At 37.3% G+C, this 25,766-nt stretch overlaps 1 protein-coding gene across 16 annotated transcripts in view; it reads right to left on the bottom strand.

Annotated features, from left to right (window-relative positions):
- Positions 1 to 25,766, bottom strand: part of PPHLN1 (periphilin 1) — a 120,583-nt gene that overhangs the window by 59,018 nt on the left and 35,799 nt on the right. For all 16 annotated transcript variants that reach the window (XM_070621080.1, XM_070621071.1, XM_070621076.1 and 13 more), the window contains one exon: positions 574 to 785. In XM_070621080.1, coding sequence (XP_070477181.1) covers positions 574 to 785 — 212 coding nt within the window. The remainder of the gene's footprint in view (positions 1 to 573; positions 786 to 25,766) is intronic.

Here is a 25,766-nt window from a genome sequence, read left to right as displayed (position 1 = left end):
TTGTTTATTCCAACATACTGAGCAACTCAGCCCAGGTGACATGCACAGCATGCCATATACATCTAGGCACTCCAAATTAAAGAAAAAACTTTGGAAGTTGGAAAAGAATGAACCTAAGGTAGTTTTAGCTCTAAATTCTATAAAGCTATACCTTACACATAGGGGAAACCACTGATATTTTTTATGAAAAATATACTCTCAGATATATAGAGAGATCATCTACTGGCAGAATATTAAAGAGGTTGGACTGGCATAGGAACTAGGAGAAAATAGAGGAGGGGTATGACTTTCTGACATGATTACAAACACATCTCTTCCATGCTGAAGAATCAGAAGTGAAATGTCACATGAACTGCAACTTGAAATGGTTACCAACAAAGTGTGTGTGTGTGCACGCACATATGATGTTCATTATACTATTCTTTAAACTTTTCTAAAAGTTTGAAATTTTTCAAAATAAAAAGTTAAAAAGATATATCTCTTACAACATCTATAAGGCAATCTGACTCAGTAAATTCTCATCAGTGTAGGCTGGAAAAGAAAAAGAAAAGAAAAAGTCTTAAGAATACATACTTCTGTGTTGAGATTGATGGAAAGAATACGTTTTGCTTCTTTCTGGGGAGTAGCTTCTACTACTGACACTGGAGCCAGATCTGCTGTGTGGAGATTCCTTTCGGCCTACAGGTGATTCTCTGAAGAACGGTGTGTCTCTTTTATGAGGAGACCGGTCTCTCACATAATGGGAAGAGTAGAAACCTTTTCTTCTAAAGCCATCTCTCATGTCCCTTTAAATAAAGAATAAAATAAGTTGATTATAACCTGTACTCTATATATACAAGCACAAAGGGCAAAAACTCTGATTACAAGCTACTTTTTTTTTCAATTTGCCAAGTTTTCTTTTTTTTTTTTTAAAGATTGGCACCTGAGCTAACAACTATTGCCAATCTTCTTTTTTTTGTTTCTTTCTGCTTTCTCCCCAAATCCCCCTAGTACATAGTTGTATGTTTTAGCTGTGGGTCCATCTAGTTGTGGCATGTGGGATGCCTCCTCAGCGTGGCCTGATGAGCGGTGCCATGTCTGCACCCAGGATCCGAACCAGCGAAACCCTGGGCCGCCACAATGGAGCTGGCGAACTTAACCACTCGGCCACGGGGCCAGCCCCCTAATTACAAGCTACTCTTTATGTTGTAATCTTGGTTCCCTTTTTCTACCACCACTTGCCTTCTGAAGTCAGTCCACAAAATGAAATTTTACCCCTGAAATACTATTTAGAATGCATTATTTTTTTTGCAGTTTGGGACAGAACCAAGTAGTTAAGTGCAAAAGCCATTTTATTCTAAGCAAGCACAGGAATTTTAAAAAGTGAAAAACATACAGTCTCTATTTCTGTTTGCCATTGACAATACACCACACAGCTACCATTCTTTCAAAGACACCCAGGGAATGCCAAAGATACCCCAATGAGACATTTCATGACCTATTCTCCCCTTCTAAGTACAGTAATATACTACTGGTTTTCAACTGGTACAATTTTGCCTCCCAGGTGACAATTTGGCAATGTCTACAGACATTTTTGTTGCTACAACTGGAGAGGAGGGGGTGCCACTGGTGGGCAGGGGCCAGGGATGCTGCTGAAACCCTACAATGCCCAGGACAGCTCCCCTACACAAACATACAACAAAAACTACCTGATCCAAAATGTTAATAATGCCAAGGTTGAGAAACCCTAGTATATACCTACTAATCCTTGCTCTCTGAGTTTCTATCATTAGTATACAGATTGTTGCCCATCTCTAAATAGCAACTTTTTATAAATCACCTCTATTACAAATTAAATTTCTTTATTAAGCAACATCATCAATTCAAAGCAGAAAATAAGTCTGAGTAGTAAAACTTTACAAAGCCAAACCATCTTTATAACATCAAAGCAAATCAAAATTATTAAATAAAACTATCAAGACATGAGACTCCGTGTTAAAGAACACTTGGAGTCAAACAGGTTTTAACTGAAGATTTAGCAAATGTACCTCCCTAGTAAAATTAAAGAAGATTAAATTTCAGACAGAATGCTAAGAGACAAACCACTGGCATTAAATTTCACACGCTCAAAAGAAAATTTCAGCATACTGCCTGTAGTCCCCAATATATAAGTAGGTTGTCGTCATTAGCTGATTAATACCCAAAATATATTGCCCTTATGGATACAATTAAGTTTCTCTGGGTAAAAGTAGAAAACAGCTAAAACTCATTTATAATAAATGAACTTGGACAGAATACTAATACTGAAAGAAAGCATTAAAGAGATTCTAATATATTCAAGTTCAATCACTAAAACTACAGGAGTCAAATCAACATCACTGAGAGCCAGAGTGGCTATATGTGTATTACACAATGTTAGGAACTCTATCAGGTGCTGGGGACCCGATGGTGAAACAAATGCACACAGTCCCTCCCATTACAGAACTCTCAAGCTACTAGGAGAGGCTGATATTAAACAAATGAACATAAAACACGTGAATGCACTCAGGAGTGCATGCAGGGAGACTAATTAGGAGCCTCCTTAGTCCAGACAAGAGTCAGTTGTAGCTTAGACAAGGTGCGAGCAGGGGAGGGGTCACAAATTTAACACACAAGAATGTACCTTTGTAGACTGAATGGGACACAGTTAATGTTTGACTAAGGAGTGTGAGAGACAAAGGCTGTTAAGCTGATTCCCAGAATTCTGGCGTGACAGCTTACTGAAATGAGAAAAACAGATTCGAGAAACAGGGGTGGGGTAAGGGATCCACATTTAGACTCAAACATGTTAAGTTTGAGATGCTCATGTAACTTGGCAGGCAACCAGAGTTACTGCTGACAAGATCAGAAGAGATTTTTGGCTATAACTATAAATTTGTCTGTAAATAGGCAGGATTTAAAGCCTTAGGTATGGATGAAAACAGGATAAAAAGAGCAGAGGACCCAGAATCTAGGACTAGAAAACTACTACACTGAGGAATGGCCTGTCCGAGAAGAATGAAACAGAATGGCCACAGAAACAAGAGGGAAACTGGTAAGTCAGCAGGGAAGCCAAAGAAAGAGTGCTCCAAGAAGAAGAATAAAGGTTTCCTCCACTGACACCAAATGAGCTCTTACTGATCACATACTTGGGGGATGGGGAAAGCAGGTCCACATTCAGAGGAAAGGCTGCCTACTTTCCACCAGGCGGGTGAGGGGGTGGGGGAGATGAAATTCTGAACTACAGTTTCCTAACCTTGACACTAGATGGCGGTAAAATCACAACAGCACAATTCAGAACTACGAGAGTGGCCGAGGCGGCTGCACACACTTGGGGAAAGCACATGTCTCATGTCTGATTTTAATATCTCAGAGCACAGTAACGCCTCTCCTCCCCTTCACATCAACTCTTCCTACTTCCCATCAGGTTAAGCAAAAACATCACAATAGGGATCATCACCAGAAGCATCCTCTTTGATAAAGTGGTAATATTAGCCAAGTCATTTATTCATGTTATGCACATAATTTTTTTCATATCTATATATCCCAATCTCTCTCTCTCTATATGAATATATATATGTATGTTCATATATATATGAACATAAATATGTGAATATATATATATTCATGCCAATATATGAAAGGCACTATGGGGAATTACCCTGGTTCTGAAGAAGCTTCGTATCTAATTGGGGGGTAGGGAGTAAATGTTCCAGAAGGCTGGTACTGTAATTCAAACGAGAAATGTATACTAGTAAATGGAAAACTGAACTGGAGGTCTTTAAGGAAAGGTGAAATTTAGATCAGCATTGTCTAATAGAAATATAACTGAGCCACAGATATTGCAGTCATAGTTAAAAAGTAAAGAGAAATAGTAATTAACTTTAGCAATATTTTTCACTTAACCCAATATATCCAAAATATTATCAACATGCAATCAATATTAAAAATGTAGTGAGATTTATTTTACATGCTCTTTTTCATCTTAAATCTTGCAAATGCAGTGTGTATTTTATACTTAGGGAATATCTCAGCCAGAGTTGGCCATATTTCAAGTGTTCAATAAGCACATTTGGCTAGTGGCTCCCATATTGCACAAAAGGGATTTAGTTGATGAGAAAGCACTCTAAGCTTTGATGAAAAAGCAGAAAGGGATTAAAAAGTATTACGCAAACAAGAGCAGAAGTAGTCAGAACAGTGAAAACTTTAAAAATCAGTGACTAGAAAACAAAGGAAGAAAATCTTTACAAGGGAAAAGATAGTTATCAAATATGGCAGAAGTTAGAAGAGATCTCTGCATTTCCAACCTAGGAGTCACATCCCAGTGAGGAGGCTGTGCAGTAAAACTTTGGAAACCAAAGCAGACTGTAAGAAATTAAGATACATCTACTAAAGGATAAGGAAGTTAAGCCATTACTTTTCTTCCAAAAAAGTTTAGCAGAGAAAGAAGGGAGAGAACTGGGACAACATTTTGAGGGAAGGGGCTTATTTGATTATATCTAGAGACTGAGGGAAAAGGCTGATTTACTGTACAAAGAGAAACTGATAACCCAAGACACAAAAATGTTAACTGATAACGAAGGAGTCAAAAGTCAACAGGAAAAAATAAGACAAAGGAACTAAGAAGAAGAGAATGGCACTGAAGGAAAGAAGAGAAGAAACTGAAAAAGGATAAGAATAAAGAGAAATTCTCATTTCGAGAAAATATGAGAAATCTCCCTTCAGAAGTCCTTTACCTCAGTAAAGTAATTATAGAAGACATCAACAGAAAGTCAACAAAGTAAGACTATGAATAGAAGCTAGAGGCAGAGTGGAAAGTTTTGGTATTGGTCCTTGAGGGAAAAGTATTCATTAGAGCAGTGTCCTCAAAATGCAAGTCCCCAGACCTGTCTCAGCATTACTCAGAGGTGACAGAAATGCAAATTCAGGGGCATCAACCCACACCTATGAATCTGAATCTATGAGGGTATGACCAGGATTCTGGGCTTTAACAAGGTTCTCCAAGTGATTCTGATGCACACAAAACTTTGAGAAGGACTGAATTAGAGAACCTCACTAATGCATAAGACCTGTATATAAGAACGTTATCTCCAAGTCAAAAGCAGAAATGTAGAGTTTATGACAGAGGAGGAACAATTCCCAGTGATGATTCTAGGCTTTGACCATGGCTGTGGACAGCTAAAGGTAGGAGTTCAAAAACTCAAGAAAGAACTGGTGTTAAAAGTATCATCAGGGCCACCCTGTGCCATGGAGGTTAAATTTGGCACTCTGCGCTTCAGCAGCCTGGATTCACAGATTCCAGTCCCAGGTGTGGACCTACACCACTCATTAGCCATGCTGTGACAGCAACTCATATACAAAATGGAGGAAAACTGGCACAGATGTTAGCTCAGGGCTAATTTTCCTCAAGCAAAAAAAGAGGAAGATTGGCAACAGAAGTTAGCTCAGGGCTAATCTTCCTCAGAAAAAAAAAAAGAAAGAAAGAAATGGGACTTTATCAAACTAAAGAGCTTCTGAAGGCAAAGGAAACCAGGAAAAAAAAAGAAAAGACAATCCACCAACTGGGAGAAGATATTTGCAAGTAATACATCTGACAGGGACTTAATCTCCAAAATATATAAAGAACTCACACAACTCAACAACAAAAAAAACAAAGAACCCAATCAAAAAATGGGCAGAGGAGGGGCTGGCCCAGTGGCGTAATGGTTAACTTCACGTGCTCTGCTTTAGCAACCTGGGGTTCGCAGGTTCGGATCCTGGGCATGGACCAAGCACTGCTCATCAAGCCATGCTGTGGTGGCATCCCCCGTAAAATAGAGGAAGATTGGCACAGATGTTAGCTCAGCAACAATCTTCCTCAGAAAAAAAAGAGGGAGAGGATATGAACAGACATTTTTTCAAAGAAGGTATACAGATGGCCAACAGGCACATGAACAGATGTTCAACATCACTAATCATCAGGAAAACGCAAGTCAAAACTACATTGAGATATCACCTTACACCCATTAGAATGGCTGTAATCACCAGGACAAGACAAAACAAATGTTGGAGAGGATGTGGAGAAAAGAGAACCCTCATACACTACTGGTGGGAATGCAAACTGGTGCATTCACTATAGGCAACACTATGAAGATGTCTAAAAAAATTAAAAATAGAAATTCCATACGACCCAGCTATCCCACTACTTGGTATTTATCCAAAGAACTTGAAATCAACAATTCAAAGGCATCACATGTCAATGGCAAGGGCCTAACGATGAGTCAGAGGGCCTTCTTGAAATTTATACACTTACATAGCACCGAAGTTTCAAATACAATACTAACCCTGTGTATGGGGCTTAACAGAAGCTTCACCTAGTAGAGGAAGGAAAGGGGGTTAGGGCATGTTAAGGCCCTCTGGAACTAGCTTCCTAAGTACTGGAAGACCCTTCCAAAGTAACTATGAACTTTACAACCTTGAGCAAGTTACTTAACCTCCTACGCCTTAACTTCCTCATCTGTAAAGTGGAGATAATAACAGTACCTATCTTACAGAGTGGTTGCAAGCAGTAGATGAGATAATATAGTAGATAGATTCCAAGATCCCCAGCAGATGCCTCAAACTGTGGGTAGTATCTAACCCTATACAGACTACATTTTTTCCTATATGTGCACACTTATGATAAAGTTTAATTATAAATTAGGCATGAAAGAGATTAGGAACAATAATAATAAAATAGAACAATTATAACAATACACTCCAATAAAAGTTATGTGACTGTCGTCTCTCAAAATACTTTACTGTACAAATTTAATGCGTTTTCCATCTTAAGTAGGCACTTACACACTGTGGCCATAACTTTTGCAGTTTGAGGTGCAACAGCAAAACTAGCATGAATTTCTTTTTCCTTCTTCATAACTTCATAGAAAGAAGATTTGTTTGTACTGTAGGTCTTAGCAATCTCAGCTATGATATTTTTTTCTTTCCTTACTAAGTCAAGAACTTTCATCTTTTCATTTAAAGAAAGCATTTTGTGGTTTCTCTTTGGCATATCCGAAGTGCCTGCATCACTACCCTTGCACTCCGGGGCCATTTTAAAGTAAAATAAGGGTTCCTTGAACACAAGCTCTGCAATACAGAGACTTTCAATCTGACAACTGAGATGGCTACTAAGTGACTAATGGGCAGGCAGCATACACAGCACGGATACACTGAACAAAGGGATGATTCAGTTTCAGGCAGGACGAAGCCAGACAGCAAGAGATTTTATCACACTACTCAGAACGGCACATCAAATTAAAACTATGAATTGTTTATTTCTGGAATTTTCCATTTAATATTTTTGGACCATGGGTGCCCAAGGGTAACTGAAACTACTGAAAGCGAAACCTCGAATAAGGGGAGGTTTATTGTACATGTAAATGCTTAGAACAGAGCCTGGTACACAGCACTCAATAGATGTTAGCTATTTCTATTGATAGTGTTACCTGACTATGATTTCCATTAAATCAGTAAAAGGTTTTTACATTAAGAAATTAGGTAAGTGTGCCAATACAACTGAGTGATAACTTTGACATTCAGAAAAGCAAAACTATAGAATCTTGCATATTTGTAAAAATTTAAAACCTACTCATAATAATAAAACCCCTAGAATATGACTTCACCTTGACTTCCCAAGGAATCTGCTTTACAGAAGATGAGCTGTGGATAACTCAATGTCAAAATCTTCAGATACGGAGTTCTTTACACAGATGAAGCACATAGAAAGTAAAAAGTAGGCAGAAAGGCTACTCACTAAACTAGGGGTCTACAAACATATGCTGTAAAGCACCAAGAAGAACTATTTTAGGCTTTGGGGACTACCTACTCTCCATCACAACTCCTCAACACTCCACTGTTGCCCAATAACAGCCGTAGACAATATGTAAATAAATGTGCATGGCTGTGTTCCAATAAAACTTTACTTACAAAAACAAACAGCTGGTCAGGTTTGGCCCATGGGTTGTAGTTGCCAACCCCTGATCTAAATAATTATGTACTCCCTGCCAGCTTTCAAACACAACTTACTAAAGCATAAAAAGGTTATCTACAGCTTCAAATTCCTCACAGAAGGCAAAGAAAAGTACAAGAATTTTTTCCACTCTACTTCCTGCCAATATCTTAAGATTTTGTGCTTTAGAAGTGGTCTTTTAGAAAGCAAATTAATTACACAATGATAGAAATATGTTTTGGTTGATTCATCTCTTCTTTTCTCCAAGAGACTTGACTTTACAATAAAAAGCCTTTCTCAAAATATATTACACAAAATACTAATCCACAAGATGTTTACCACAAAACTCAAAAAGGGCTTTTGTAGGTAAGTAACTTTGGGAAATAATGAGTTTAATAAAATTAAACACACCTGTTTACAGAGCCCTTCTCAGAGCATTTCCCGTAGGCAGATACAGAATTCAAAAATCAGTTCCTCTGCTTATATATGGCCTTTTGACCAATAAGGTCATTTTGATCAATTTATTTAATCTTTTTGAGCTTCATTTTCCTAACTTCTCTGACCACAGCAGCTTTGCAATAAATGGTACCTATCATTATAGTTTTTAGTCTTTTTGTCATCAATTATCTCATCTTTAACCTTCCCCCAAATACATGGACCCTCAAATTTTAAAATATTTTACCTAACTGTAAGACAATTTGGGGAAGACAGTGATGAATTCCTTTTTATAACACATAGCATGATATATGTAGGTTGAAAAAAGCTAAAAGTTTGGAAGGAAGAGAAAGAAGAAAAAGACCCTGCAAAAAAAATATATAAGAAAAAAATGCTAAATAATTATAAGCCTAGAGGAAGAAACCATCTTGTATCAAAATACCAAGTTTTAAACTACATACAAAAAAGGCCTCTAAAGTTGAAAGTTATCATTGAATTTAAAACAAATTTCTAATTAAGGAGGAAAATTCCAACATCCATGGCAAAGTCTTAAATATTAATATTTAATAATTTAATAAATGCTAAAAAAACATTGGATAAGATGAATATACTAATAAAAAGATGAAAGATATGAAGATAATTCAACGGAAGACAGGCAAACTAATGTAACATCTCACCAAACAAATACTTAAGATAACCCAAGTTATTTTAAGTTTTCTCTATCAAATAGGGAAATAATCCTATCCAGTAGTAAAAATGAGGACAAAAAGACACAGAAGCTTCATCATGAATAATATACAATTTGCGTTAGGCTGAAAATTGCTACTGATTTAATGGTCCTAAAAATGGAAACACTACACTAGTCCATAAAACAGGGTTAAACTTCCAAGGTCCATACAGAGAGCAAATATTAAATAGAATTGCAAATAGCACACTTTTCTGACTGTCAGACTGCTTTTCTTATCTTCATTAACATGCTTCCTTTCTCTCTTCCTCTGTTTATATGTCTGACTTCTTCTAGGCTCAAAATGTTACAGAGTATTTTGAATTTCTTCTTTTTCTTGGCAATAACACCTAACTATTTAAGGGAGTTTGCACTTGATTTCAAATGTCAACCATGAGAGCTTCTATCTTTAAGGGAAAAACAGTAGAGATTATCAAAACAATCCATAATCCATAAATGAGATGGGTGTCTTAATGTGTATCACTGTTTAATTTTCCTTCTATCACTGACAACAGATATACTTACAGCTACTATGAATGACGGTGGGCACTTGTAGCTAGCATAAGGTACTAGTGCAAGTGATGCTAGTTTTATGAAACAGTTGTCTTAATTTTCTTAAATTCTTATCTTCTGGTATAATTTATGATAAATTTAGGCAAAAATGAATATTCAAAGGCTTAGGTTTTTTTTTTAATTAACACAATATGGCAAGGGCAAACTGAGTAACCTTATATCTTAACCTTACACCTAAACAAACTCTTGCATAGATTTACTTCTAATTCTCTGGCATAACTAATGAGAGACTGCAATGAGTTTTTAAAGCATATAATTCACCAGAAAATCAATAATGCTTTCATTGGTAAACTTATTCCTAGTAAACTCAGTAGGAATTTCTTTTTGCTTTTCATCTTATTTCTATAATGTGACTGTACTACTTTTACAACAGAAACTTTTAAAACTTATTTTTGTTTAATAAGAAATTAGTTTTTAAGCTATTCTTTCATTTAATTTATAGATCCTATTCAAGTGGAAGACCAAATATTTCACAATTATTAAATGAAATCACTTTGACTATTATGAACTCAACTATTTTCCCTGATATGTCAATATTCTCTCAAGTTCTTTATTTTAGCTTTTAAAGATAACTGATCTTCCACTGTTCAATGCCACTCTCTCCCATTCCACTACCTCCTCCCAAAACCAACCTGCCAACCCAATAAAAAATCTGGGTAGCTAATAGTCTTCCCAGTAATTAAGTAGCTGTACCATACACTTCCAAGAAAAAAAGCAACCTACAGAAACAGCCCACTGATGCTTAACTGTACTCATGTGACTAGTATAGCTATTATTATTGCTCTGAGATTCTGACACTTTAAAGGCAAAAAATCTGCTTTTCCAAATTATGACATGAAAAACACTCAAAATATATGCAAGGAAAAAAAAGGATTCTATTAATGAGGCTCCTTACTATATTAGTGATTCTCAAGTGATGGTGATTTTACTCCCAGAGGGACATGTGGCAACATCTGAAAACATGACATTTTTGACTGTCACAACTGGGGAGTACGTATCTAGTGAGTAGAGGTCAGAGATGCTGCTAAATTCTTACAATGCACAGGACAGTTCCCTACAATAAAGAACTATCCAGACCAAAACGCCAATAGTGACAAAGTTCAGAAACCCTGAGGTAGACAGATACACACACACACACACACTCATAAATTTAATCTATCAGTTTGAGAAATATGTAGAGACATTCTACAGCTTTCTTGGAACCACTTATCAATTCTAAAATGTTTCTTTATAACACATCTAACATCAAGTATTCAAATTTGTTCAACTCTCCTAAACATTCAATTACATGTTACATTTTCAAGTAAAGTATTTTCCACTCTATTTTCAATCTTTTAATTTATATATAGTCCAATACTTAAGAGCATAGGCTCTGGAACAAAGTCTGCCAGGGTTCAAATCTGGCGCCATCATTTGTTTACTACAGGAGAGGTTTGACAGTTACTTAACCTCTCTGTGTCTGTTTCCTCATCTGTAAAATGGGAATAATGGATTAAGAGGAATAATGCCTACCAGTCCAAATAAGTACTTTATATATTAACCCATTAACTCAAATTAAAAAAAAAACAAAACACTGACAACACCAAGTGTTGACAAGGATGTGAAACAACAGTAATTTACATACCTTGTTGATGGGAATATAAATAGGTACAAAGCTGCTAGCTCTCAGTTCACAAATCACTACATGAACAATAAACGCACATCACCATTGGTGACCAATCACATCACATCCTTCAAAGTCTTGTTGGATTCGTCATCATGCATCTGCTATTCAGTTAACACACGGACAGCAAAATGGAATTTTGTTCCTTTCTTGTCTCCCAGTGACAAACCCACGTGACATTTTACAAAAATGGATAATTGAAAGAAAACTGGCCAACAAAGACAAAAAGTGCAGCCAAGAAACAAAAAAGTGATAACTGTAGAAGTGAAATCCAAATTAAACCTAATGGAGTGATAGAGTAAATAGCTGAGCATGGGAATGCTGACAATGCTGCCCTTTAAGAGACCCTAGATATGCAGCCTGAGGAACTTGGTGAAGGCAAAATTACTGACATAAATAATGAAAGTGACTGTGACAAAAAAGATGAAGATGTCCCAGAGACAGTGAGGCTAGCAAAAAACTTTACATTAAAGGAACTCTCAAGTGATATTTCACAACAATGAAAATGCAAAGGATAAAATGTTGGAAATTGATCCCAATGCAGAATGGAGTATGACAATTCACCAAGGAATAAAAAAGATGCTTGCTCATATCTTAAGATATACGATGAGAAGGCAAGCACTGTTCAAACTCTTGATAAGTTTTTTACAAAGAAATAAAACTCTAAACTCTCACTGTTTCTAATGTTTTAAATTATAGTATACTAAATGAATATCAGTTTTACCATTTTTTAATTTCCCTACATATTTCTAGTTGACTGAAAGAGTTTAATGTCTTGACAAAAAATTTTAAAAGACACAATAATTACAATTTTTCCCAATGACTATTAAGATTGCTTTAGGTCAGAATAACGATTACCTTCAGAGAGGAAGAAGAAAGTAATTGAGGAGCGGCATGAGGAAGCTTCTGGGATGCAAGTAATATTCTATTTCTTAACTTGGATTGTGATTACACGTATGGTAATTCATTAAACCATACACCTTGATTTATGTACTATATGTAAGTTATATGCTCTAGTAAGTATTAAAAAGGTGTCTACTTTTCCTCTAAAAATGTGATATATAAAAACATAGCTTCTTATCATTTAACATGATCTGAAAAGTTTTTTGGTTTTTTTTTGGAGGAAGATTAGCCCTGGGCTAAGATGTGCTGCCAATCTTCCCCTTTTTTTGCTGAGGAAGACTGGCCCTGAGCTAATATCTGTGCCCATGAAAAGATTCTTTTAGAAAGTCAACAGAACTTTTCTCTTTGAGAAAAGAATTTTCATGTTTAATATTTATTTTAAGGGAAAACAAATTGTAAGACCAAATGCTGTCTGAAAATCATTAACACATTTTAGCAATTTCTTTTGAACACCCAAATAGCATAGCATTACTTGCCAAACCGAAAAGAAGTCAGTCTTGGTAACTTCAGCTACCAATATGGTGTCAGGTCATCTTCCCAGAGGATCACTAAGAAATGTGTGCAACATGATGAGGTTCCCCCACCTCAGGACATTCTCTCTGCAAAGGCAAATCTTCCAATATGTCTTGACCAAGAAATCATCCAACTTACATTTTCCTGTTATTTATTTTTCCTTTATTCAGAAAAATGCTATAGCTTAACACAGCAATTCTTAACCTTCAACATAATTTCCCAATTTTATGATTCTCTTTACCCCATCTGCAGAAAAAGTCAGTGAACAGATTCAAAGACAATCATTTATAGATAAAATATTTTTAAAAATAATCCTTTATAATAAAAGATAAAATTTAAAGTTTTTTTCTCTCATAGTTTTTCTTAAATCTTGGGTGCCTGCTACATATATCTACGCAACTAAATGCTATAAAATGACTAAAATAAATAAACACAAAATAATTAATAGAAAAACTTAGTCTTTAGGCTTCTGTTAAAGCCCTTACTTTAACAGATTGTATTTCTGTGCATTATATTCATGGTTTTAACTCTATACTATATATTTAATAGACATTTTCCACTAATAAAATTTTTGACGTATAATTTAAAAAATATTTATATTGCCTAGAGTTCAAGCCAAAGACACCATTACCTCAAGGTTCATCTCAACTTTTGCTACTACAGCCAAAAATGGGGAACTAAATTTTAAGTTGACTGCTAAAAGAAATCTAGAACCACTGAGCAAAAAAAATTTTTTTAGCAATCTGCTCAGAGTCATCAAAGAGCTAAGAATGTAGTAAAGAACTATGGAACCAATAAGAGAAGTAGGAAGCCCAGAGAACTGGGTCTGTCTTTTTGTTTTGTTTTTTCCAAAGATTGGCACCTGAGCTAACATCTGTTGCCAATCTTCTTTTTTTTTTTTTTTTCCTTATTCTTCTCCCCAAAGCCCCCAAGTACATAGCTGTATATTGTAGTTGTGAGTGCCTCCGGTTGTGCCCTGTAGGACACCGCCTCAGCACGGCCTGATAAGCCAGCACCATGTCTACGCCCAGGATCTGAATCAGTGAAACCCTGGGCTGCTGAAGTGGAGTGGGGAACTTAACCACTGGGCCACAGGGCTGGCCCCTGGGCCTTTCTTTTCTGGGCCACCTTTTCCTTTATATATGTGCCAATTTCAGAAGCAGTAGCTGAGAGGATGAAAAACAAACAATCCTGATAGCCTCATAGGATTAGGACATAAAAATAGAGTCCAGATCTTACCAAGGAAGTAGGGTTGAAATCCCAAATGGCTACACAATAAAAGCAGGGGGAAGAAGAAATAGACTAGCCTGGCTTCATATGACCTAAATTCCTTAAGGTGACCCTAGATTGCTAATGACTCTAACCCCCTGTGTGAAATACTCAGAGGTTTCTGTTTTTCTAAATAAAATAAGCTTAAACTAGACATTCTTAAACACAGAACTGTTTCTTGAAGAAGCATACAAACTAAAACAAAGCCACATACACAACTGTCATTGAGTACCTAAAATGCAAAACATGAAGTCTCTATAGATTATCATTAGATTATCAAAAAAAAATCAAAAGGGAAAAATCATCTGATTGATAGAAAGATCACAACTGTATTCGTACAATTTTTCTTTTAAAATGTGTTATCCCCACACTCCTGACTAGCTATAAAAATCAACATCAACTAGTATAATTTTCTTTGTGCAAGTATGATCCTGATTTTAAGAAAGAACTTTGTTTTTTTGTTTGTTGTAACAGTGACCCTGAAGCATGCTGAACAGAGCAACAGGACACTGGAAACTTGGGCACATTCTTAACGCCATTCCATAAATCACAGGGTACAAACTTTGCACTGCAAGTAAGACAAAATTCTATTAACCACGTAAAGAAAACTTACACCAAAAGCCTTCAAATTATAAAGTTTCTAGCTATGATGAAAATGATATCAATATATATGATATAATGGGTTCAATACAATGAATTATACAGCAAATTAAAGTCTTTTAAACCAACGTTATCTCAATAAAAAATAATAAAAACAGAATTAAAAAAAGAAATGCAAGTTGCTGTTAACTAGACTTACTGTGGTGATCATTTTGCAATATATACAAATATCAAATCACTATGTTGTACACCTGAAACTAATATATAATGCTATATGGCAATTACCACCTTACAAAAAAAGGAAAAAAATTAAAAAAAGAACTGTTGAAGAAATATAAATAACGGTACAACTACAATGCTTACTATGAAGCCTCAAAAAAAAGACCCCCACATATTTAACTCAACTGATGCTTTTTATTATCAAAAAAGTACATAACTTGAGAGTCAGGACAGCATCTTTGGCCGTATTACAAACATTTCAGCCCTGATTCAGGGCAGCGATAATGCAGGGCATATACAGGAGGCAAAGTCATCTACAGAATGGAAGATGGGAGGAACTAATGCCTTATAAGGGACTCTTTCTCAGTGTGGTCCTACATAAAATCATCTTGGATGCTGGCTTCAAAAGCAGATTTATGAAGCTCAGGATTCTCCCCTGTTAATACACATTCCCAAGATAACTCCAGCCCCTCTCACCAGTAAAATCAGACAAGGTGTGATAGACCCCTCAGTTTCAGCAGATATATGTTTACTGGTTAAGAGTAAAATTCAATAAAAAAGTAGCAGGTAAGGATATAAGGGAAGAGAAGAAAGGAAGAAAGAAAACATTTAACTTCTTATTCAGGACCTCATTTTTCTTTCCTTCCCATATCCAACATGCACAAATATTCCACACAAAATACTGGCTACTTCATTTCCAGTCAACAGGAAACTTCAAGAAGGTACTAAGATTTCAGGAATCATTTTGAGAAAGCAGTTTGGTAACTAGTAAAGCTAACTTGAGTCTGGTGACCAAGTCCAGAGCTCTTTCCACAAAACCACATCTTTAGCATTAAAAGTATTCTAGGCATGCAATATGGACTAAGAGATCTTCCAGCTTAGAATATAGAACTTATTTGTGTTACTCACAGTTTGATCTCTAACAGCTAAAACAGTGCCTATTGTTAGAGGCAAGACATGCCTAAATTGATATAATAAAAATATCAAAAAACTGAATACTGAATCATTACACAAAAGATGTCTATGTAACTACCATGAAACGGTCTAGGGCAGGCACTCCAGGGTGAGAGACTGTGCTCCAGGCAATCATCCAAGAACCCAGGCTGACCACTCTGCTATTTCAACAGGTGGTTTCCAAGGTCATACGTCTGCTGTCATTCCATTCCAGAGCCCACCCTGCAACATGGGAAAAGGTAAATGTGTGTCGAAGAATACAAGTAGAAGTAGAACTCCTATTCACGTTACACTGGAGATAAATTAGTTACGTGGCCACATCTAGCTGGAAGGAAGGCTGGGAAATGTAGTCCACCTATGTGCCTATGATGTGTGGAGAAGAGGTAGAAGTCTTTTCACGAACGAAGCATTTCATTTCGATGGAAAGTCTGGGATTCTCAAGTGAAGTGTCTAACAAGCAGCTGGATGTAGAAACATCGAGCTCGGAAAAGATACCAATTTATCTGTTAGCAGCAGCACACAGTATAGGTCAGTATTTCTCAAACTTCAATCTCCAGACCCTCTGCATCACAATCATCCAGGGGGCTTGTGAAAAATACAGATCCCAAGCCTCTACTTACTGAATCAGAATCTCTTGGGCTGAAGCCTGGAAACCATTTTTAACGAGCTTCTAAGTGATTCTTTTTCCCTGAGCTAACTACTGCCAGTCCTCCTCTTTTTTGCTGAGGAAGCCTGGCCCTGAGCTAACATCCGTGCCCATCTTCCTCTACTTTATATGTGGGACGCCTACCACGGCATGGCTTGCCAAGCACCCAGGATCCGAACCGGTGAACCCCAGGCTGCCGAAGCAGAACGTGTGCACTTAACTGCTGTGCCACCGGGCCGGCCCCCTAAGTGATTCTTATGAACACAAGTTTTAGAAACATAAACAAAGGGAACAACTGCTGCCAATGATAAAGCTAGATGAAGTTACCATAAACGAGAGAAAGTGCCAAGAAGTCATCATTAACACAATCCTGTGGTTTCTGGACTGTTGTCATTCCATACTACCTATTAAACCAAGGGTTCTCAAGTCTAGCTTCACACTAGACTATCTGATGAGCTTTTAAAAAATACTGATGCCCGGGCTCCACCCAAGACCAATTAAATCAGATCTCCAAATGTAAGGACCAGGAATTGGTATTTTTCTTTAAAAAGTTTTCCACCTAATTCAGAATGCAGCCAGGGTTGAGAACCACTGTATTCTGTATTACCCAAGCTACTACTATATGCTCTTCATTTCAGAGTCCCAGATTGTTGCCCTACTCTACAGACTGCAAATTCTGGTTCTAATTAGTTGTGAACATTGAAAAATCAAGAGATTTAACATTTAAAAAATCTAGATTTCTGACTTTTTTTTTTTTCTTTTAAAGATTGGCACCTGAGCTAACAACTGTTGCCAATCTTCTTTTTCCTTTTTTTCCCTGCTTTTTCTCCCCAAATCCCCCCAGTACATAGTTGTGTATCCTAGCTGTGGGTCCTTTTAGTTGTAGCAGTTTCTGACTTCTTTTGAAGCAGGCCACACCAGGCTTTATATTCCCAAATGGGAAAGAGCAGCTGGTACCAAGTAACAGCTGCTCCAATCTGACCTTCTGACCCTCAGGACTCATTCAACATTCCCTGATCGGCCACTGTAGGGACATGAGTTATTTCCACTAATACATAAGAGCATTATCACCACAGAGTGACAAATATGTTAAGTGCTTACCTGTAAGTATTACATGTACTTTACACTCAGTAACTGTATTTGTGTACTTAAGAAACAAGATATAGTAATTTCAGTTGGTCTTGTAAATATTTTCACATCCTCAGCCTCTTTATAAACCAATCCTTCCAACTTCTTCCTTTAACTAAAACCTGGTATTTGAACACAAATACCACCTCCCTTCACACTCTTGAGTAGAAGGGCACACTCACTGATGACTCTGCCTCAAGGTCTGAGGAATATGCAGCATAGGATTATCTTCCAAATCCTTCATCCTCTAAGAAAAGGGCAAAGAGCCCAACAAACTCCTTATTTAAGTTCAGGCCATCCCACTGTAACTCCCTTTGGCCCATATTACCAACCATCTGGTAACTTTCCCACATTTCAAAAGGCCTTTAACCCAATGACACACAGTCCGCCCTGTAACACATCCCACCCACATCATGGATGACTTTCAAAATTCATGTGGATCATCTGTGCAATACTGTAGCCCTTCCCTGGCCACCACCTACCTCTTCACAATACTTTAGCCACACACTTAAATCCTAAACCTTGCCTCTCATTACCCAGAGGTGCTCTTCATCAGAATCCAACACTGCAATCTTATCACAATGTCTCATCCTTCAGTTTTCTCACTCCTACAATAACTCTACCTCTGATTCATGGATACCTGTAAGTCTCCTATATTTCCTAGCAATCCATGAACACCATCCTGGCCTCACTTATTGCCCTTTCAGCCAAACTACAGTATTTGAACCACTCTATGAATACCAACAACTTTCTGTTCTGGCAATTCTGACACACTGTGTTAGCCAACCCAATGCTGAATTAATTCCAAAATCTGTGATTCTTCACCGATATAGTTACAGTGCCATATCCTAGAGAGAAATTACATACACCTACAGATTGGACCCACTACGGAGTCACAGTCTCTAACTTCCACTGTACCTTCAATCCCACTAGTAATATTTTTACTTATCATTGGTGAGTGCAATCTCCCATTCAGTCAGCAACTATTCCACATCTTGATAATTCCCTCAAAGTCCTCTAACCTAGCACCAAATCTTTCTCTTAATGAGTTACTTCACTACCTGAAAAACATGGCAGTCATCAGCCATAGACTACCTCAACTGCCAGCCCAGCTCTCCTTTCCCCCAATTTGCCTTCATCTGCCCCATGCTACTTTCATCCTTTCTTTCTTGGTATATGATTTTTCCCTGCTGTTAAAAATTACCCCTTCAATCAATAGTCTTCATCCTGGTCCTCATTGACCTTCCTTCCAGTTATCCCTTTTCTGCCTTGTATCTTCAATCTCTTTCTTTCCTTTCTACCTACGAATATGCTCAAGTCACTGATCGCCTTAAAAAAAAAAAAAGGTTTTAGGTGATCTCCCTTTAACCAGTATCCTTCTCCAGCTAACAACGTTCCCCACTTTCCTTCTCAATTAAGTATTTTTTAAAAAGTTATACAACCAGGTTGAATCTATCTCCTCATTTTCATTCATCCTAACACAGCCAAACCCAAGAGATATTTGAATCTTTATATTACTAGACTACTCAGTTGCATTAGACATTGGTAACCCCTAATATTGTTTTAAAAGTTTTATTTTCTACCCCTGCAATAAAAGTGTTGCCTAGAGTTCTGACCTTAGTCCACTGATCTTGTGCAATTACATCTTCTTCTTGGACAATCTCAATTTTGAATGCAGCTCCTCCCTTGAATCCATTCCTCCTATATTCCCAATCTCAGATAAGGGTGTTGTTATACATACGGTAAACTAAAACTAAAAATCTAGATATTTCCTTCTTCCTTATTCCCACATCTAACAATCACATCTTACTGATTTTTTACCTCCTAAGCATTTATCAAATTTAACACTTGTTCTCCCGACACCAACTCCTCCAATTCAGACTGTCATAAGTTCTTGTTCTATCTCCAGTGTGATCTTTAAAAGTCATCCTCTACACTGAAGATGAAGTAAACTACAATCTGATTGGGTTACCTTAACCCTTTTCTCCCTACCAGGTTAAAATAGCTCCCCGATGCTAACAGAATAAAACTCAAGACTTCTTAGTTATAGTCTAATCCACAATTCCCTAGCTCATACATAATCATCTATTAATACCTCTACACATCATGCAGCTTTGCTCATGCTCTTCCCTGTGTAAGAACACATTCCCCATCCTCTTCTTCTGGTTAACTCTAATTTTTCCTTCAAGTTCTGTTCACATTACCAGCTCCTCCAGGAAATCTTGAACAAAACCCCAGGACAGGATAAGTGCTTCTTTATTTGTCTCCATATGGTACTTTTATGCAACTTAAGCATGTATCATATTATATTACCTATTTGTGTATCTTCATTTCACTCATTAGATTGTAAGCTGGTGATAAAAGCACAATACCCAACACATAGTAAACACTCAATAAACATTTGTACCACTGAACTAAACCAAAGATGTTTTATACTATTTTCTCTGTCAAATTCTATGTCAGCTAAGAAGATAAAGTTGCTATAATAAAATTAAAAATTAAATCTACTTTTTTCCAAAATATCCACAAGTATGAAAATACTGACCTACTTAATCAAAATTTTCCACATGTAAATACAGAAAAATTCCAGCATTTAAAAATAAAGTATACTGGTCATTTGGTGACACTCTTGTTCCATCTTTTAAAATATTATTTAATACTTTATATCAGTTCCATCCTAAGGTTTATTCCAAGATCTCATAACTACAGAGGGAAAAAATGATTCTATTAAAAACAACCTCATTCTGTCTGAATCAATAACCCTTGGGAAAGTATGACATATTCCTTGAATACAAAATGAAATAAATCCTAATATATTCTGAATTTCATCTATAATTGTGTTTTGAACAAATAGATAATATAATTACTGTGTAAATACAGAACCAAAATGAGTTGGTGATGATACACTGGAAATGCAGATAAATTATCAGGTAATGTGGCTCTATTAAATAACAAAGTGATAACTTTCAGAGCGGGGGTTGGGGGTGGTTTATCGGAGGATGACAGAAAACTTGATACATTCTCTTTTCCTCTGTTAGCTGTTATTTCATCCAGTTGCTTCCAATGATTCCACACTCCTATTAGTGAAACATATTTGAATATGAACCACTAATATATGTATGCTGGATTTATAAAGTACATAAGGTGCCACAATATGAAACACATAAAACAGAAAGTGAAAAAGATTAGATAAATTATAAACAGAAACTTCCATGGCCAGTAATAGATCTGTGGAAGATAGTGTGAAAGCAAGGCAGCCTGGTAGCAGCAAGTGATGGCAAGCTGCAAAAAGAAGGTGCTTTAGAGAGTGAGAAAGAAGACTCATGGGGTCAGAAGATTAACTACATAGAGAAATGTGAGCAAACCTATTGAGAATACTGGTTTCAGGTCTGGGATCAGATTTTACCCTACTTACAAACTAATAAGACTGTTACTGTCTCACAGACACTGGCAGAAGACACAAGACTCCTACGTCAGAGACAAAGGACTTTATTACCTTCAGCAGAGCAAGCATTATAAGCATTGGCCTGTTTGCATCAGTTCCCCCTAGTCCCAAGTCCCACAGGGATGATGTGATATATGACTAGCAGGTTTGGTTCACAACTGAGGCACACTGAACTTGAGGAACTCACAATTTTTACACCAAGCAATAAGCAAGCCTATTTGTCACAGAGGGGGACATTACCTTATTCTTCAAGACTGCCCACTATAAATTCAACTCTGCAAAAAAGCATGGATAAAAAGCGATCAGGGCCTTAGGTTCTTGGCATAGCTTGGTAAGATGTGTAGCCGTGCAGGAGACCCATGGAGAACTGTCTCTTCCAAAAACTGGGAGCCAGGTTTCTCACTGACAGAAAAGAGAGGCATAAATATGGAAAAGAGGACAGGACACTGCCATGAACTCATGGTCTTCAATCTAGATAAATATTGTATAAAAATAAATACAGATATAAAAGTGTCCATGTGCGTGTATGCACGCCTACTGTCCATATCTTGGTTTCAAAAAACCACTCTCCAGGAGTGGGCGGAGCAAAATGGCAGGGAGCTGACCCAGGATTCTCTCCCCTCCAAAATACAACAACAAAAGATTGGAAGAAGTGAATTTCAGAGAATAAACATAATGCCAGCTCGTTAGAGACCTACAATACCAAGAAGGTGGAGATCATAAACCTAGCTTTACACCTTCGGAGGCGCTGGAACGGTAGGAGAGAACATCGCTCCCTCCCCTAGAGTCTGCGATCGCTGCGGCGTGGGTCGGGAAGGAGCGGGGGAGGGGCTGCGCGAGTGGGTGATCATCCAGGACTCCTGCAGCTGATTCAGTGGAGACCCACTGACGGGGGGAAAGCTTCTGTCCTCGGGGACCCTATAAATCAAGGGCCTTGGGAGACCAGAGAACAGAACTGATCTGAACCCAGACCAGCGCGTGTGAGTAACAGCCCCTCCCCCCCAACAAAGCCAGTGGGCGCAGCCATCTTGCCCCAAGGCGGAGAGCTAACACGCTGCTCTCGACCCCCATCTAGTGGCGACAGGCTGTAACTGCAACTGAATTCTACCACCATGAGAAAAAACCGCTCCTCTACCATCCAGCAATTTATAAAAGCCCCAGACCAGAAGGAAAACAATAAAAACACAGAATTAAGTCCTGAGGACTTGGAATTAGGTAAACTAAGTGATAATGAATTAAGAGCAGCTATAATCAAAAAACTCAATGAGGTAGAGAGAAAGATAGAGAAACAAGCTGAGTTCTGGAGTTACTTCACAAAAGAGATTGAAATCATAAAGAAGAATCAAACAGAATTACTTGAGATGAAAAACACAATGGACCAGATAAAACAGAATACGGATTCCCTGAATGCCCATGTAGACAACATAGAGGAGAAAATCAGCATAATCGAGGACAGACAGGCTGAATGGCGCCAGACAGAGGAAGAAAGAGAACTAAGAATTAAAAAAAATGAGGAAAATCTCAGAGAGATAATGGATTCAATGAGGAGTAAGAACATAAGGATGATCGGAATTCCCGAGAATATGGAAAAGGAAAATGGAGCAGAAAGTGTGCTTAACAAAATTATTGAAGAGAACTTCCCAAATCTAGGGATCAACGGAGAAATGTGTGTAGGGGAGGGTTTTAGATCTCCCAGATTTGTCAATGTAAAAAGACCCACCGCAAGGCACATAATAGTAAAGTTGGCAAATAGGAATGATAAGGAAAGAATACTCAGGGAAGTAAGAAAAAAAAGAGAATAACCTATAAAGGAGCCCCTATCAGACTGTCAGTGGATTTCTCTACAGCAACCCTACAAGCTAGGAGAGAATGGAGTGATATATTCAAAGCTTTAAAGGATAAAAACCTTCAGCCAAGAATACTCTATCCAGCAAGAATTTCCTTCAGATATGAGGGAGAAATTAAATCTTTTCCAGACAAACAAAAGTTAAGGGAATTTGTAACTAAAAGCCCTCCATTACAAGAAATCCTCAAGAAGGCTCTCATACTTGAAAAAAGGAAAAAGGGAGAAAGGGGACACAATCCACAGACTAGGGAGACCGATGGATAGAACCAGAACAGGATAGCAAATATTCAACTATAGCATTAGGGTAAAAATAAGGAAACTACCAAAACAAGGATGATCTTAGCACTCTAACTACAAATTAATAAGACGAGTTGGAATAAAAAATGAAAATAATTATTTAGGAGGGGAAGAGCAAAGGGTCTAAATCAGTATTGGTCGAGTAAGTAAGAGACCACCAGAGAATAGACTATATTATACACGAGATTCTAAATACAAACTTCAAGGTAGACACTAAAATAAAGTACAGAACAGAGTCACAAATCATAAATAAGGAAAAATCTAAGAAACCCAGCATAAGAAATTGCAGTATTAAATGGGTAGTCTAAAGCACACAGGAAAAGAAACACAGGAAAACAAGATAATGAGCGACAGATTGACAGCATTAAGTCCACATGCATCAATAATCACTCTCAATGTGAACGGATTGAACTCTCAAATAAAAAGACACAGAGTGGCAAAATGGATTAAACAACAAGATCCAACAATTTGTTCCCTCCAGGAAACACACCTCAGCCCCAAGGACAAACACAGACTCAGGGTGAAGGGGTGGAGGACAATACTTCAAGCAAATAGCAAGGAAAAAAAGGCAGGTGTTGCAATTCTCATATCAGACCGAGTGGATTTCAAAATAAGACAGGTAAAGAGAGACACAGAGGGACAATATATAATGATCAAAGGGACACTTCATCAAGAAGAAATAACGCTTATAAATATCTATGCACCCAACACAGGAGCACCAAGATTCATAAAGCAACTATTAACAGACCTAAAGGAAGATGTTAAAAACAACACAATAATAGTAGGGGACCTCAACACCCCACTCACATCAATGGACAGATCATCCAGACAGAAAATCAACAAGGAAACAGTGGAGCTGAACGAAAAACTAAAACAATTGGACTTAATAGACATATATAGATCACTCCACCCTGAAGGAGCTGAATACACATTCTTCTCAAGTGCACATGGAACATTCTCTAGGATAGACCATATGTTGGGAAACAAGGCAAGCCTCTACAAATTTAAAAAAATTGAAATAATAACAAGCATCTTCTCAGATCATAGTGCTATAAGGCTAGAAATTAATTACAAGAAAAAAGCTGAGAAAGGCACAAAGATGTGGAGGCTAAACAACACACTATTGAACAAGCAATGGATCATTGAAGAAATTAAAGAAGAAATAAAAAAATACCTGGAAACAAATGAAAATGATAGCATGCCATACCAACTCATATGGGATACAGCAAAGGCTGTATTAAGAGGAAAATTCATCGCAATACAGGCACATCTTAACAAACAAGAAAAATCCCAAATAAGCAACCTTAAAGCACACCTAACTGAACTAGAGAAAAAAGAACAAATGAAGCCCAAAGTCAGAAGAAGGAGAGAAATAATAAAAATCAGAGCACAAATAAATACTATTGAAACGAAAAAGGCCGTAAAAGGATCAATGAGACAAAGAGCTGGTTTTTTGAGAAGATAAATAAAATTGGCAAACCACTAGCCAGACTTACAAAGAAAAAAAGGGAGAAAGCTCAAATAAACAAAATCAGAAATGAGCGAGGAGAAATAACAACAGACTCTGCAGAAATACAACAGATTATAAGAGAATACTACAAAAAACTATATGCCAACAGAATGGATAACCTAGAGGAAATGGATAAATTCTTGGACTCCTACAATCTCCCAAAGCTCACTCAAGAAGAGGCAGACAATTTGAACAGACCAATCACAAGGAAAGAGATTGAAATAGCAATCAAAAACATCCCAAAGAATAAAACCCCAGGACCAGATGGCTTTCCTGGGGAATTCTACCAAACTTTCAGAGAGGATTTAATACCTATCCTTTTCAAGCTATTCCAAAAACTTAGGGAAGATGGAACACTTCCTAACACATTCTATGAGGCCAACATCACACTGATACCAAAACCTGACAAGGACACCACGAAAAAAGAGAACTACAGGCCAATATCACTGATGAACACAGATGCAAAAATTCTAAACAAAATTTTGGCAACCAGAATTCAGCAATTCATCAAAAGAATCATACATCAGGATCAGGTGGGATTCATACCAGGGACACAGGGATGGTTCAACATCCACAAATCAATCAACGTGATACACCACATCAACAAACTGAGGAATAAAAACCACATGATCATCTCAATAGATGCAGAGAAGGCATTTGACAAGATCCAACAGCCATTTATGATAAAAACTCTGAACAAAATGGGCATAGAAGGAAACTACCTCAACATAATAAAGGCCATATATGACAAACCCATAGCCAACATCATACTCAATGGGCAAAAACTGAAACCCATCCCCCTGAAAATAGGAACGAGACAAGGATGCCCTCTATCACCACTCTTATTTAACATAGTACTGGAGGTCCTGGCCAGAGCAATCAGGCAAGAAAAAGGAATAAAAGGAATCCAAATAGGGAGGGAAGAAGTGAAACTCTCGCTGTTTGCAGACGACATGATCTTATATATAGAAAACCCCAAAGAATCCATTGGAAAACTCTTAGAAGTAATCAACAACTATAGCAAAGTTGGAGGGTATAAAATCAATTTGCATAAATCAATAGCATTTCTATACTC

This window comes from Equus przewalskii, chromosome 5, assembly GCF_037783145.1.
Source record: "Equus przewalskii isolate Varuska chromosome 5, EquPr2, whole genome shotgun sequence".
Taxonomy (NCBI): Eukaryota; Metazoa; Chordata; class Mammalia; order Perissodactyla; family Equidae; genus Equus; species Equus przewalskii.
This window is presented reverse-complemented; position numbering and strand designations above follow the sequence as displayed.